Source organism: Podospora pseudoanserina, chromosome 6, assembly GCF_035222485.1.
Source record: "Podospora pseudoanserina strain CBS 124.78 chromosome 6, whole genome shotgun sequence".
Lineage (NCBI taxonomy): Eukaryota > Fungi > Ascomycota > Sordariomycetes > Sordariales > Podosporaceae > Podospora > Podospora pseudoanserina.
In genome coordinates this window covers 1911292-1927031 of record NC_085925.1, presented here as the reverse complement: position 1 = coordinate 1927031, position 15740 = coordinate 1911292, and the positions used below count along the sequence as shown (strand labels likewise).

General features: G+C 51.7%; 3 protein-coding genes across 3 annotated transcripts; all 3 read right to left on the bottom strand.

The window, feature by feature from the left end:
• Positions 1–343: 343 nt before the first annotated feature.
• VPS15 (Serine/threonine-protein kinase) lies at positions 344–5071 on the bottom strand (the record flags this gene model as incomplete). Its single annotated transcript, XM_062948696.1, has 2 exons — positions 344–4803; positions 4861–5071. The coding sequence occupies 2 exons, from the start codon at positions 5069–5071 to the stop codon at positions 344–346; spliced, it is 4671 nt and encodes a 1556-aa protein (XP_062797561.1).
• A 999-nt stretch (positions 5072–6070) lies between these two features.
• QC764_601840 (uncharacterized protein) lies at positions 6071–9126 on the bottom strand (the record flags this gene model as incomplete). The annotated part of the gene is given in 5 exon segments (XM_062948697.1): positions 6071–7411; positions 7478–7640; positions 7693–7776; positions 7859–8489; positions 8508–9126. The coding sequence occupies 4 exon segments, from the start codon at positions 8179–8181 to the stop codon at positions 6071–6073; spliced, it is 1911 nt and encodes a 636-aa protein (XP_062797560.1). The 5' UTR covers positions 8182–8489; positions 8508–9126.
• Positions 9127–14857: 5731 nt separating this feature from the next.
• Positions 14858–15689, bottom strand: QC764_601850 (uncharacterized protein; the record flags this gene model as incomplete). Its single annotated transcript, XM_062948698.1, has 2 exons — positions 15156–15689; positions 14858–15084 (listed from the first exon to the last, which is right to left on the bottom strand). The coding sequence occupies exons 1-2, from the start codon at positions 15361–15363 to the stop codon at positions 14858–14860; spliced, it is 435 nt and encodes a 144-aa protein (XP_062797559.1). The 5' UTR covers positions 15364–15689.
• Between the last annotated feature and the right edge of the window lie 51 nt (positions 15690–15740).

Below are 15740 nucleotides of genomic sequence, written 5' to 3'. Positions count from 1 at the left end.
CAAGATATCAAGATCGTTGTCGCGTGCAAGTTCACTTTGGACGCGGCAGGCGCAACAACCGCACACCCATTCCCAAAAAGCTCCACAAGCCTAAGCGGCAAAATAAATTGTGGAGCCTTAGCACTCACCGCCTGGGAACGACATGTCTTGACCCTAACCCTCACTCGCCCCCTTATGTTTAAACGGGGCTGTACTCCAGCATTCCATTTGTCCAGTGTTGCACGATGCTGTCTATAGTTTCTCCAACTTAAAAGAGACACAGGCGAAGGTCCTTCTTAAGCAAAGGTATTATTTCATCTCTGGGCTAAATAATCATCGCAGACTCCGTCTCAAACCATAGCCCCTACTGCAGCAACAAGATCGTCCCGCTCCTATCCACACTCGCAGTCATTGGATAGGGCGACTCCAACCAGATAACATCCATCACCGCGTCCATATGACTCCTCAACAACCCCTGCTGCTCCGCCGAAACAACCGTACTCCTCGCCTGCCTCACCCTCTTGACCGGCTGCTCAACATCCCCCGCCAACCCCGTCCCCCCATTCGCCGCCGCCGGCCCGTTCGTCCCCCCACCCCCCTTCTCCTTCTGATTCGGCGGCCGCTCCGTATGCAGCGTCATACTGGCAGTCGGATGACTAGTAGAATACCCCAACCTCCCATCCTCGGGCATCAACCCACTAAAAATCACACTATTATCCACCCTCACCAAATCCCAATACCTCAACTTCTTATCGCTCCCCCCCGTAATAACAAAAGCATGCCTCACATCCCTCACATCCTCCCCAGCCCCAACCCCCACCGTCATCGCCCTCATCCCCCTATCCATATTCCCCCCACTCCCACCCGCCGGCCGCCCAGCCCCCATCTCAATATTCGTCGCAAACCTCCCCAGCATGATCCCCTCCGGCCTCTCCTCGTCCACCTCCCAAGCATCATACCCCTTCGGCCCCTCTTTATTCCCCGCCACCCTGTACACCTCCCGACAAATACACCTCTCCAAATCCCAAACCGTAATCTCCCCCTGCCCCGTCCCCCCGCTGACCAAAACCCACCTCCCCCTCCCCTTCGCCGGGTGCGGCGTAACCCTGTAGATCTCCCCCTTCCCCGGCACCCCCCACCCCCTCAACCTAGTCTTGAACCTCAGATCCCACAGGTCTAAAACCCCATGGCTCGTCCCAAGACAAAGCCAGTTCCTCTTCCTGTCCACGCAGAAACACGTCGGCGTGCCGTGATGAACCGGGTTCTCCAGCCGGAACAGCTCCCCCATCGTCCTGAGGTCGACACCAATGATGTTGCTCTTGTTCGTCAGCAGCACCAGCACCGAGTTCGCTTCTTGTCTGTAGTGCTCGCACCAGACTACATACTCCCCTTCCCCTAGTCCAGTATACTCCCTGAGCAACTTCAGCTTCTCATACCGGTAACTAACCCCGCTGAGAATCGAGTTGACCTTGAGGATGTGCACACTCCCGTCAGTGGCACAGCTGACAAAGCTGTGCGTGTTTTCAACAAAACACATTGCCAGCACCCTCGCCCCGGGAGCATGTTTGTGAGTCTGCCTCGCTTTATGTGTGACCATCCTCTCTAGGCGTTTCGTATCCCAGACTTTAACACACCCATCATCCCCACCCGTGATAAAAAACCGATGGTCCGGCGAGGGAACAACCCGGTTGATGGGGCCGACATGTTCGGCCAACATGCCAACCAGCTTGCCCGCCGGCTTCCAGGGCTCCTCATATCCAGAAGGGACAGACTGCCTGCTCGACTTCCGTCGCCTCACCGGCGTCACCAGCGGCCCATACTCGAGCAAATCCCGGGGATAATTCTCAATATACATGTTATCCAGCATCCGGATAATGTTCGGGTCGCTCCCAGTATAAGTGTGATGACCCCTCAACCGTTCCTTCGCAAAAGCCAGCCCAGTCTCCGTCTCGGGATAAGACGAAACCCTCAACCCTTGACTGAGCGGCCCCTCGACTTGTCCAAACGCATTCGTCTCCGTCGTGCCAGTCTCAGGCCCAGACTTGGCGCTGTCTTTCCTATTCATCAGATTCATCGCACTCGACTGATGCCGCAAAGCCCTCCTGCTCGCATAAGGCGCATCCGACAGCGACCGATCATCATCCATAACAGACAACACGTTCTTCCCCTGCGCCACCGACGTCCTAACAGAAGTATCCCTCGACGCAGTCGGCGATACCGCCCCCTCATCCTCAAAAGGCCGCCTGCCATCCACAGACGCCGGCGACATGTTATCCCTGCTATTAAATCTCGACCGATGATTATTCAACGCTGCCCTGCGCTTCTTGCCAACAGGGTCATCAATCGACATGGACGCATCAAGCAGCGCATCCTCTATCGTCCTCGGAGTCCCCGGCTCAGCCTGAATAGACGGCATCGGATACCGCAAAGGCTCCTCATCAAACAACACAGTCTGGGGGGTAATCCCAAGTGACCGAAGGGGAATAATACCATTACTACCACCCGTAGTCGTCGTCGTCGTCGTCGTCTCTTGACCTGTCGATTCCCTTGTCTTCATCTGGCTCAATCGCCAGATAAACTCCCTAAGTGCCAACAGCTTCGGCTCATCCTCTTGAGACAGACCCAAATTCCGCAACTTCCTCAGCCACGCATCGTCCTCCTTGTTCTTTGACGCCTGCTCAAATATCTGGCTCGGCCCCAAAACACTATCACGTCCCTTTTTGAACGTCCAGAAATCACCCTTCTCCGTCTTGGAAGCCCACATCAGAGCATGGTCAAAGACAGACCGAGACAGCGGCTTCTGAAGCGCCTCAAGAATCCCCAGCTCAGAAAAGTCCGGTACGCGATCTGGCTTGAGATACGGCCCCAGCTTTGGCAGCACTTGAACTTTGAGATATGCCCGACTCAGAAACATCCTGCCCGAGGCAATGAACTCGACAGCCGCCTCTCGGATCCATATGTTAGGGTGGACCGTGAAGCGCGCGACATCGCTGAGGAGATCAGTGTAGGACTGCTTGGTCAGCAGACCCAAGGACCCCAACTCTGCCAGAGAACGGAGCGCACCCTGGACAACATACTCTTCCGGGTCCGTGACCGCCTGCACCATAAGAGGCAGAATGAACTTTTCCAGCGTGCTGCTGCCGAGGAAAGTCGCAATTCCCACGATCGCGTCAAAGAAGGCGCATTTCAGCATCCAGTCTCGATCATTGAGGTAGGTGTTGAGATGAGCCAAGATGATGTCGTTGGCCTGGGCAACACCGAAGAAGATACACAGCTCTGGCACCGAGGTAAGGAAGGCTCGTCGCACAAAGGGATCCGAATCCTCAATCAGCGCCTTGGTGTGAGTTTCGAACAGGCCGGTCAACTCCCTGCGGGCATTGTCATAAAGCCCATCAAACGCCGCGTCTGGCTCCGTCCCAGGCTCAACCTCAGGATCTGCAATGGTCGTAGATCCATCTCCTCGCAGCGTAGCAGCCATGACAAGAAAGCGGTCCGCAATCTTGGCCAACTTGCCCAAAGCCGAAGCATATGTTGCTCGAACCGCCGAACTAGTCGAGCGCTGCGTTCCAAGCAACACAACCTGCATCCTAGGCATGATATACTCCAGAGATATCTGTGCGTTCACAGGCGTAATGACCCTCACCATATCCAGTAGCTGCGTGATCGTCCTAATCGCAGAAATGACCACAATCTCTGACTTGTCATTGAGCAAAGCAACGAGATATGGCAAGACCCGGTCCAGTTTTGCTTCGTCGGTCAACCGCTCAGAAAAGGCCAAAAGTATATCGCATGCCTTGACTTTTGAATTTGCGCGTGCCGTATTTCGGAGAGAGGAAACAATCAGCGTCAGGAATATCAGCGTGCCGTCATCTGCCAACGGCTGCTTGTCGCTCGACACGAAATGCTCATTATTTGGGATGTTGAGTCGGACTGGGAAATGCCCCAGTCCCAGCCTGGGAGCCACCGATCGTTCCTCCACCTGCGTATCAGTATTGTGATATCCCAAGAAATAAGAGATCTTGTCGAAATCCGACCACACCCTCTCGATCCTCTCATCAGCTTGACCGACGTTCTTGGCAGGATCTGAAGAGTGCCCAGGGGAGAGATCCGTAATCACCTCCATGTACTGGTGCAGAAAGTTGTAAAAGTATGCCGGAAACACCTTTCCCTTCCAAAACTCAAGGTACTGTTCCGCCGAATATCTCTTCTGCGGATCCAGCTGTATCATGTGGCCCACCATCTCCCTCAGGTCCTTATCAGGGATCCGACTCAGGTGCGATATCCCAGGATCATACTCCCCTTTCCGGTACTTGTACAGCTGGCTCAAGCTGAAGATGGGCGCTTCAAGAAATAGCTCTGCAATCACACACCCGACGCTGAACACATCCATCGCCCATGTTATCTTTGCATTTGGGTCTAGTTCCTCCCCCGAAGGAACAAATCGCTCTGGCGCCAAGTAGCAAGTTCTGCGGCCGGACGTGTCGAAAAAGTAGGAAAAATCGGCAGGGTTGTCCTCAGGTAGCATGACCGGCTTGAACGAGGACGAAAAGTCGGACAGGTACAGCCAGTTCCACGACGTCACCAGTGTATTCTCCGTCTTGATATCGCCATGATAAATGTCCTTGTCATGGCAGTCACGCACAGCGCAAAGCAGTTGAAAGGCCAACCATCTCTTCTCGATATCTTCCAAAAACGGTCGTGTGCTCAGACGGTCATATAACGAGTTGTAGAAGAACTGGCGAATCAAATATCCGTTCGTTTCGGTTTCGATCGCACGTTGATATGGAAGGGCATTTGGTACATCGGCCAGCACGTTTCTTACCCCTAGAGACAACAAGTCAGCAATGCCCACAGTAAAGCTGAGGGGGAAAGGGCGCGTACGAAGGACCTGTTCTTTGTACTTGTCCAGGGACATGGGATATGGTTTAATGAGAACTTTGACTAATACGATTCCATCATGGTGTCTTGCTCGAATGCTCTTCATGAAGCGGGCGGTGCCAATGCTCTTTTCGTAGACCAAGTCGGCAAGCTCAGGAACGTCTATCCCGGCAGCCCCAGCTGGGGGTGCGGCGAGAGAAAATCCCTGCCCCATCGCTGTGTGAGATATTAAGCGGTGGGACGCTTAGAACAGCTGGCTACCGAGGTCTCAATGTTGAGAAAGCTCGGCGCATTTTGGAGTACCAGTAGACGAATGGTTCGCGGTGCTCGAGGTTGCGGAAAGGTCGTCGTCAATGCGGGGTGAGGGAGGTATTCGTGCTTGGTACGGTCGGAGGTCGCGAGTGACGGTCAGATGTAGTCTTCTCGGGGTCGAAATGCTGGGGAAAATGTGTATGGGACAGAACTTTGGGTCAGCTTTATGATGCACGAGGTGCTTTGGTCAGTCGGTGTTGAAGCCTACAGTACGCACACGGTGGTGGGCCAATCGGTGCCTGCCGATAAGATAACGATAGCTTTTGGCTCAATGAAATCACTGTGGGCCGTTTACCTTTCAGCTCCACCCATGATCCCAGCCTGCCACCCCGCGAACTCCACACCCCGCTTTGTGCATATAAGTGACAACTTCTCGACAGCCTTGGAGATGGGCAACAAAGCACTCGAAAATGATGCTGGAGGTTTATTGGGAGAATAAGTTGATTTCATTTCCGGAGAATGTGACACAATCATCAATGACAGTCACAGCCTCAAAAGTGCAGAATTCCAACAGATTTCTCTAACAGTTTTTTGTATTTAAAACAAGTACCAGCAGAATATCTTGATGCTATGTGATAAGAAAGAAGCACGAGAATCTCTAACCGGTCATCATGAAGATACTCTCCTGGACATCATTACAAACCGAACACCCCCTAATCTCCCCAACACCAACCGCAAACACCTTCCTTAACATGGGTATATGCCAAAAACTAACACGTTTTGGGTGCAATATGTACAAGGCGGCGAGCCAGGGATTATGACCTGAGAAGGCCGAGAAGAGAATGCAGCTAACCGTGTCGCAACCGAACTCCGTGGCCAATGCCAAACAATATAGAGACACTCATCGAGACATTATTCAGAACGTAGATCGAGCGCTGGAATCATAATCGCAAGCTATCAATCAGGACCCAGTTGTTGTCGTCAGCGGGTGGCTGCTAGATCCCGTCTCGGTAGACCCATCGCCCTCGATCGTCCGTCTCCAATGCTCTGGCAGGCAGACACACACGAGGGGGAACGCCTTGATTTCACCGTTCGCTGGTGGAGAAGTCGATGCCACTCTGCCAGATGTGTTCGAGACCCCGCTGTCTCGCTGAGCATTCCTGCGAGCCTCCCACTCCTCCGCTCTCTCGTCCAACAGAATACCCGTCGCCCACCCATCGTCCCAAATACCCACAACCTTGAGCATATGCCCGCGGTCCAAAGTGAACTCGTCAGGGGCACGCGGTTGATATGCCCACAGCACAGCCACCCTATCACCAGGGTGAATTTCGTCTTGCGAATAGTAGTCTCTGAAGAATGGCAGCTGCTCAGACTGCTGGCTGGCCATACCTTGGGGAGAGGACATCCCACCACTAGTTGGGGAGTGCGGCTCATCACTATTCAGCACCGAGCTGCTAGAGAGCGAACCATTCCTCCTGAGAGCAGTTGGCGGAGGTCTGAGAACTCCAATCCCCGTGCCGCGGTCTGATTCTGGGCTGGACCCAAACCCGTCAGAGGAGGAATGATCGTCGCCTCTTCTGTCGCTCCTCCTACTGTAGCCGGCAGACGTGGCTGTGGCGATATCTCGGCCAACGTGGTGTGATGGTGCATCGGCCGAGTGTCCCTCGAGTGCCGACATCCGGGCTATTCTACCGCCCGGTAGAGCCTCAAAGCCCGGTGGCACACCTGGCTGTCCTGATGTTCCTGGCTGAGCCATTTGAGGAACGGCCGGCCCTTTCCTAGCAGGCGATGGTTGATTGAAGACGCTTCCGCTCTGGCTTCCCTGCCTCTGCCTACGCCGCCGCCAACAGAGGAAGATGCCCAATGCCAACAGGGCAGCACCGCCAATCGATCCAATCACAATCCCAGCGATGGGTCCCCCTCCTAGCCCGGTCTTCTCAGCGTCGTTTTGCTCGTTCGAGGGCGGCAGTGCTGTGTTTGTGGGAAGTACAAAGGTAGGTGTGATCGAGGGCAAAACCACGCCAGCACACCTCGACTCGGCATTCGAGTTGTAGCAGCAACTATCGGTTGAGTTGATGCCGCCCTTAGCGCAGTACCAACACAGACCAATGGTGCTACTACCATACCCGCAGTTCTCGGGCTCGTTAGCGATACCCTGGATACAGGAGCGTCCGGAAAGCGCATTGTCAGGCGATGAGCAGTCCGTAAAGTCGGCTCTGATCTGCTCCTTTGCGTTCCTACCAGGGTTGGGACAGAGCGTGTTGTCACTGACAACGTACGTCTCGGCCTCGGCAAATTGTGACTAGTCATGGTGTCAGTACAACCTCCCAATTCTACACCAAAACATAGGGGACATGGGGTCTCGTACGCATGTTTCCGCGCACACAGGTCGAGAGTCTTCGGGGGCGAGACTGCAATCTGCTATCGATTCTTGCACGATAGTATTACATATTACAGTAGTTGTGAAACGCGCGTAGAGCTCGGTGGTGTTGGTGAGATCAAAATCCCCGCAACCGAGCAGGGTTTGATATCTAGGAACAGTCAGTAGTCGAAACCTCGCAACATCACATGGCGTCGACGTACTTTTCTTGGACATAGTCCGATTGCACAAAAGTCAATAAGCGTTGATCGAAAGTCTCGGTGCTAGAAACGAATGATAAGAAACGACTGCCGGCAACATATTAGTCCATCTACAATCGGAAACCCGCTGGAATGGATGTCTGATATCCACGTGGGACAAGCGACTTACAAGATACCATTCAGACGACCATTGGAAGTTGTAATGGAAGCTGACTGCCAGGCCGGACAAGCTTTAGATCCTTGCAGTGAAATGCAGGCGGCCATGGCAGTTGGTGATGCTGATAATAAAGAAAGAAGCACGGTCTTGGTGCTTGCTAGCGAATGCCCTCGCCTTCTCCGGGCTGGCTGTCCGCTCATTGTGATCTCCTCCTCTCCCCCTCTGTGGTGCCCAGTTGGCCTTTCGGCAGACGCGTCACTGGTGATGTCGCAGCAGTTTCCGGGTTGTGGTGTCACCTTTGCGAAGTTGTCATGGTTGTCTTGGGATGCTATCATGGCTCATAGTCTTGAGGTGTGTGGTGCCAGCGAGTCGGAGCGGCAAACCTTGTTTGACGTGGGCGTACGGAGTATTACCGGCCTAATTTGTTGCTCAATTGAGTAATATTGCGTGTATTAAGTCCCTAACAAAAAACTGTCCGTGACGTTGAGCTGGTGAATGGCGAATGGCGAACGGCGAATAGCCCAAGGTCGGGTTGACGATAGAGAGGAGACTGGACGAGCTGTTTTTGTTATGGAAGGCAGCTGGGCCTGGTCCCCGCATATATGCGAGTGAACGAGCGACAACCAGTGAGGAGGTCGGTGGCCAGCAGGAGGTCGGTGGCCAGCACCAGCGCGACAGCGACCAGCGGTTCGCTCTTGCCGGTCAAGGTGTGGTGGCTGCAGGAGTCGGCCAAAGATAATTGGCAGGAAGGGATGGCAGTCGAGATGGTGGTGGTGGTTGGACAGCCGACTGACGCGATGATCGCTGCAGGTTGCAGGAACAGAAGGCCCAAGATGCAGTCGCAGCGCGGAGGCCGAGATGGGGTGCAAACGAGCGGAACGAAACAAAGTCTATTTCTGAGGGTGAGGGTGTGAAGACGGTCGAGGTCACCTGTTACTCGTTGTGTCTGTACAAGTGGCACGCCCCAAGAGAACAAAAGGAAGAGAACGACGAAGAGAGAGACGGAGAATTGAAGGTGGATGTGTGGATTTGGAAGTCAGCCAGGAAGCGTGTGGATTGGTCAGGGACCCACCGCCAATCTCGCTTGAGGTTAAGGTATCGGTGTACCGCTTGCCTCATCAGGCTTAGGGCTGCGTAAATGCAGGGGGCTTTGCAGATAAACCCTGTCCTTTTACAGGTTGTGGTGCTTCAAGTCTTTCTACAGGGCGCCCTAAATCAACAACATGCAGAAACAAGAAGCCTCTTTGTGATGTTTTGATGGAAGAGAATACAGATCACGATGTTGGAGACACGAGTCCTTCCAGGACTTGTTGGGACGAAATAAAGTTGAGAGAGTCCGCTACCGGTTGTGGAGCACTGGGACTTTGGGACATTACGATGTATAGGCAGGCCATGAGGGCTATTGCAATTCTTATGCCTTGAAAAGCAGCCTGTGCGCTTACCTGGCAAGAGGAATTTTTGCTTCCAGCACCTTCGTATAGACGAAGAGGATTTAACAAACTGTGAGATGGTAACAAACCGCAAATCAAGCGGTGTACACACGGAGCACAGAAAACAGTCCTGTCATCTGAATTCAGTTTGTTGTATTGCCATGCGTTGGTCAGAGCTCCAAGCTGCCATGTTTGACAGCGCCTTGCATCTTTAGCTTTTTCCCTCTGCTGAAGACGCGTTGCGCACAGATAATGGCTGAGCACGAGGCTGCAAAAAGTAAATCCGAAAGGTTGTTTCTGGCCCGCCATGGCATTGAGGCGCTTGTCTATGATCGACTCGCCCAGCACCATGCTCCTGCGACTATACCAACCGAGTTGTGTTCAACGCATTCAACCAGCAGTGAGTGGTTGACATGCTTGACATGGAAATAGCTTTAAGGTCTTTTAGGGACTGCCTTCCTGTGCAACTGCAATCACTTAAAAGTGCCCCCCAATGTCGAGGATGAGCTTGATGGGATGGTGGGTTGGGAGACTTTTCGATGTGGGGCCCCGGACCCGGGACCGAGCTAGCACGAAATAATAGTGGGGCAAGCACATGGTTCAAAGTCAGTCTCTTCTCATTGGTTGCCGGGACTTGGTGAGACAGCTTTTGTGGACGCCCCCACGATATCAACCCGATGGCTGTGTTTTGTATGTATCGCCGACCTCTGCAGCTCGCTCCAGCTTTCACCAATGGGAGATATTCCTTCGCCGCCTTCGACATCATGGACCTTGCCATCGACAGGCTCAATTCTAACTCTTAGAGATCCCGAAGGGCATCTATTCGGAATCTGCAGGTGCGGATACGGTCTGTTGAGCCGGGAATCAAAAGACCCGACTGCACGAATAATTTAAATAAGCGCTTTAACTACCGGGCGGGCGATTCGACTGGTTGACGGAGCGCGGTGCATCGGAATGTGTTTCTTACCGCCCATTCTTGGAACCAGGAATGTATTTCAGGCCATTGGACAGCCGCCCGACGGCACCACACGGCTCGGAACCTCTGCGTAACTGAGCGTAACCAGATATTATCTGGCTCTGGGATGGACGGGAGCGGGGTGAGCTAGCTATCTAATGTCTTGTTTCTATGTATCCCGACTGCCGGAATCTTTCCTTTTTCCCTCGTTTTCGTTCAGCATCATACCGCTCAGACCCTCTGGCCATGATGCGACAGCCATCTGCGATCTATCCAATGAATGCCACAGCAGGTACCGAGTCTACCAAACAAGCTGTTTCCCGCGTTCCATCTTCCACCTCAGGTTTCATCCCGCATTCTAATGCTAGTCTGAACCGGGCCTTGTTCTTTGTTTGCTTCTGCAAATACTAGGTGGGATACTCGACAACTAGAGAAGCGCACTGCTTCTTAGCACTATCTCGTCTCAACAACATCAGTGGGACACGCCGATTCCATGTCTGCTAGCCAAATGATTTTCAGGACCTCCATCCCTTCGAAGCATGGGTCTCTGAACAGATCATTCATGCAAGCACTTGCAAAACGCTGACACCCCCTTTTCATACACCCAGCAGCCAGATTGGGCGAAGCGAACTCCAGATGGTCCAACGTAACCCAACCCAAACAGAACTGTTTCTCAATGCATAACAAAGCATGCCGTCCAACGAGCAAGCGAATGTGTCGTTTTTCACATCGTTTCCCCAGGACCAAACTCAGCTCTGTACTTACCGGCCTTATAAGAAACCTGAACCGAACAGAGACCTCTCGGTAACTGTCAAGCGAAGCAGCTGCTGCCAGCTTCCCCCGCATCCTGACACATTGGAGGGTTGGTAGAGAGATAGAGGATGTTCGAATGCCGCAACCTTGTCTGGGAGGACCCCTGATTAGTGTCGGTAGTTGTTTTGAGCCCCATCTTTATGCTTAACGTCGATGGGAAGAGGGTCTGGACTCCCGGTGGCTATTGTCGCGATCACGATCTGCCTACCTAAACAGGCTGTTGACCGCTCAGTCAGATCTAACCGATGGCAAAAATAACGCAGATCCGGGGAAGATTTCCTGACTGTACACAGCAACACACAGACGGGAGAGCTGTTCACATGGCATAGGAGGCATATATTTGCCGAAAATAGCCTTGTTTCTGATGCTACTACCAACCTACTGCCATGGTACACAAAGATGGCCACCGAAGGGATTGTCATACTATATGGTGACTTGTTGCATGCCGAGTTCAGGTTGCGGACAAACTTCAACACAACACTAACAGACCACAGACAGTAGATTCAAGACATGAAACCAATTCGTGTATTACAGTTAAGGCATCACATACAAGTCTTCATGGGAACGAAGCAAAGTCAAGACAAAAAAATATTATTATATCTCATCCTAAAAAAAAAGGGCAAAAGTTGTGATCATCATCCACACCCTCCCTCCCGTCCTCCTCTTCTCATCCAGCCCGGCCGGATGTACTTACTCACCACCCACCTACCCGCACCTGAGTGTTTACACCACCACCTCCCAGCTCTCCCCCTTTATATACTCCCCCTCCTGCACCCATGTCCTCCCCCGATCGCTAGAGACATACCTAATCCTCTGCCTGGTAGTAAACCCCTCCTCGTCTGTGGTGACCACAGTCCGAGTCTTGTAAATAAGAGAAGGAGTAGCCGCCGCAGCGGTAGAAGATTGAGAGAGAGAAGTGTATGGTCTCCGGTGATACTGCTTCTTGGTTTGGAGGTGGGGGGAGGTGAATTTAGTGGTGGAGCCGATGACGGTCATTTTGAGGATTTAGGGGGGGTTGTGAAAGGGTTGGGGGTGAGATGATAAGAACTTACCTTGTTGGTGAGTGAGATGGAGATGAAAGGTTGTTGTGGTGGGAAGCTGTTTTGGTTAGTAGAAAGGGGTGAAGGATGTATTTTTGATGATGATGATGATGATGATAAGGGAGGAAAGGGGATTTGGGGGGCAGGGGCAGGGGCAGGGGCAGGGGGTTTATATACATTTTGACTCAGGGGGTAAAGACAATACATTTTTCAGTATGAGGAGATAGACAATGAGATATTGTTGCTAGTAAAGAATAATGCCTTTGTGTGCGGTTTGTAGTGGGACGCTTTCCTTGTTGAAGAAAAGAAGAGAACAACGACAAAGGGGGATATCTTATTTTTAGAGATACCATGTATCGGAGAACGGGGACAGTTGTCAAGGTCTTCTCTGAACACTTGGGTGTCGTCGAGGCTATGATGGATATCCACAGAGATCATAGCTGTCCCCTACCTACCTTAGTTATGGCTTGCTCGACAGATGAATATGTATCATCAAGTCATTCGGAAATAACGCCTCACACATCCATGCCGAGTGTGTTACAGGGGTAAGATGACACTGGCAAGGGTATGTGGTTAACAAAAAGATGGACACTGCAGCTTTGAATAAAGGCCGTGAGGACCAGTACAGTATATCTATCCCGTGGGGATGGGGAAGGCAAGGCCAACGGATGATGGAAACAACGAGGCCATGGTAACTGAGGCGGCCCAGAGTGTCTTGGATATCCACTTACCTGCATATTGGACATCTGTGATCCTAAAAGTATAGTGGCTAAGGGGGTTTCATTCAGGTATCCAAAAGCATATGTGTTTCGAATTTGTGGGGAATCTGCACGATAAACCATGCCTCAAAACATAATAATAGATTTGGAAGAAAAATGAATAGGCCTTAGAAGATAGTTAGTAGACTTGAGAAGTTAATCAATATGCCTTAAAAACAGTTGAATAGGCCTTGAATGATAGTTAATAGGTTTTCAAAGATAGTTGAGAGGCATACAAGGATATTTGAAAGGTTTATTTTTTGTTTGAAATGGTGTAGACCTCCAGTAACTTCAATAGGTCATAGGTCTTTGTCAGCTTTGGGGCCCTTGATCGTCGCAGGTAGTTTGGTCTCATATACCATATGAGAACCACTGTGTAGCCCCTTGACAGTCCACCACCGTAGAGAGTCTGGCTGACAAGGATCTATCTTGAGCCAGCGCCACGCCGCTGGGAAATTGCTGGGTGTACTTGGGGCGGAAAGACAGATTTCTGAGAGAAAAGGGTAGTTCCTGTCGATGCCAACATGTCTGAAAGCCATGTATAAGGCCGTCAAATGTTGAATATCAAATGCCAAAGTCTCAGAGTCCATACGCCATTGCCCCAGAAGAATTCTCGTTCCGTCGGCGTACACAAGAATGAGGCCGATTATTGGCGAATGTGACCCCCACCAGTCAAAATACGTCTCCGCGGTTCCAAGTCTTCTGGGAGAATATGTCGCCTTCTTTTTGCAGGCAATGATTTGGGTTACATTAGACATATGCGCCACGTACGCGAACGAGGAACCTGGCTCATAAGAGCAGGCTGAACGGAGCCATGATGGCGGTTCTGGACCGGGCTTAATAGCGGTGTTCGGCTGAAGCGTTGCAAACACCTTGACACCCCCCCCGATTAGAAAGGTTAAAGTATGTCTGAACGGGCTCCCCGTTGTCGAGTGGGCCTATCAGCCGGCTCCATTCAATTGTTGCGTTTGGAAACTTGTCGAAGAGCTATGAACCAGGCTCAATAGGGGTTGCGGCTGTTGGCCTGGTAATCACATCGTTGCCTTTGTTGGTTACAATCTGCAAATCCACAATTAGTACCGTGACGTGGCTCTCAGCTGCTGGGGGTTCCTTACCCACAAGGCAATCTCTGAGGTGTATGCAGCACGCCGAAACCAGATGCTGTTTATATATTCATCCGGTGCGACTGGCAAATGTATCCCGATTGGATCCTGTGTTAAGATGTCGAAGTCATTATATATAGCCAGGTCATCTTCACCTACGTAGTGGGTGTGAAGATAATAGAGACCTTCAGGCCAGCAGAATGAATATCCAGTGAGGCCCGGTCCATTGATTCGAAATGAAACCATTTGAAGACTTTCCAAAGGCATCTTAGGTTGCAGAGGAGATAGGGGGCGGCAATACAGCTTGAGGGCAGCTACGTTCTCCCGCGGCAATGGCGCGGAGAATGTCATGTTGTGGAGATTCGATGAATATGTTGGCGCATTCACTATATTTCGGAGTTCCACGCCATTTATAAATGGAAAATGGTCGGCCAAGTGTACCTTCGGGTGAATAAGAGGCACTTACATCGTATTCTGCCTGGAGTACCTGGGGGGACGAGAGAACCCGCCACCAGAATCCTGGTTCAAGATGGTCGGATGAAAGATTCATTTGCTTGCTCTCGGTACTAGAAAAGAGCAGGTCCCGCATGCCCAGGTGATCTTCCAGCACATAGAAGATGTTGACTTCGGGGGTCATTTCTGGGTCGTACAATCTCCGAAAGCATTGCGCTCGACGTATGTTAGAGAGTTCACAGACGTATTTATAAATCCCAATGTCAGTATACCGTGCCCAGATGGTTTGCGAGAGATCCAGGTTGTGGTGTAGGTCTTCACGGGCAGTATACAGTGATTGTAGCGTAGCACCGTGTACTTCCCAACCACAAGCTCGGATATCATAAGGCACAGCTCATGAGGAAGGTGACACCACATATCACCCATTTTGGTAGCCAGAAGCTGCACCATCCTCTTTTTTCATTTGATATCGTATAATGGCAATGGTTCGAACGAGAAGGAAGTGATGGTGAGGAGGTCGTGTCGAGGATTGCCTACATAGTCGAAATATTCTGCGTGATATACAGGGACAGATCCGTTCAAATAAGACTGATCATGAGCACAGGCTGGAGGGCATGGCCTGAACTCCTCCTTCAACCTTGGTACATCTTCAATACTATGCTCATTATTTACGAACGCAGAGTAAACTTCACCATGAAGTCTTGGTTGGCCAATGATTAGCAATGGTTGTGTTTGGGGTAAGAGTTAGACAACTTACGGGTAGCTACCATCCATTCGTTAGGCTCAATTGGGTAGGTGCAAAGGCGACACCGGCGAGGGACACAAAAGCCAACCCATGGGCAATCAGATGGGGTATCAGGGTTGTGTTCAGAGCCGTGCTCAGGGTCGTGATCAGAGTCGCGATCGAAGTTGCGCGCGGAATCATCGACAAAGTCGGGACGGGAATTGCTGTTGTCGTTATCCATGCCGAGGCCTGGTGACGAAGAAAAGCCGAAACGTCGAATTCGAAGGCAAGGAGTTAGAGTTTAATGCAAAGGGACAGATGAATATCATCTCAGCCAACAGCGGGCCATTGACGAGACCACAGTATGGGCGACAAGGCCATCATTGGTGAGACTCGTCCAAGCACTGCACTAGATGCACAGCGCTTGAGGCGCAGCCTGAAATGCTGAAGACAAACCACCGATGGGCAAGGATGAACCAGCCGCCGGTAACCTTTGAAGATAAACCGGTGGTAAGCAGCATGGTGGTCTTGAATGGTAGAGCTGTGGGAAGGAGTCTGGGAAGATTGATAGTGATAAGCGGTGGACGATGACACCAACCTGGAGCTGCCCCACCTTTA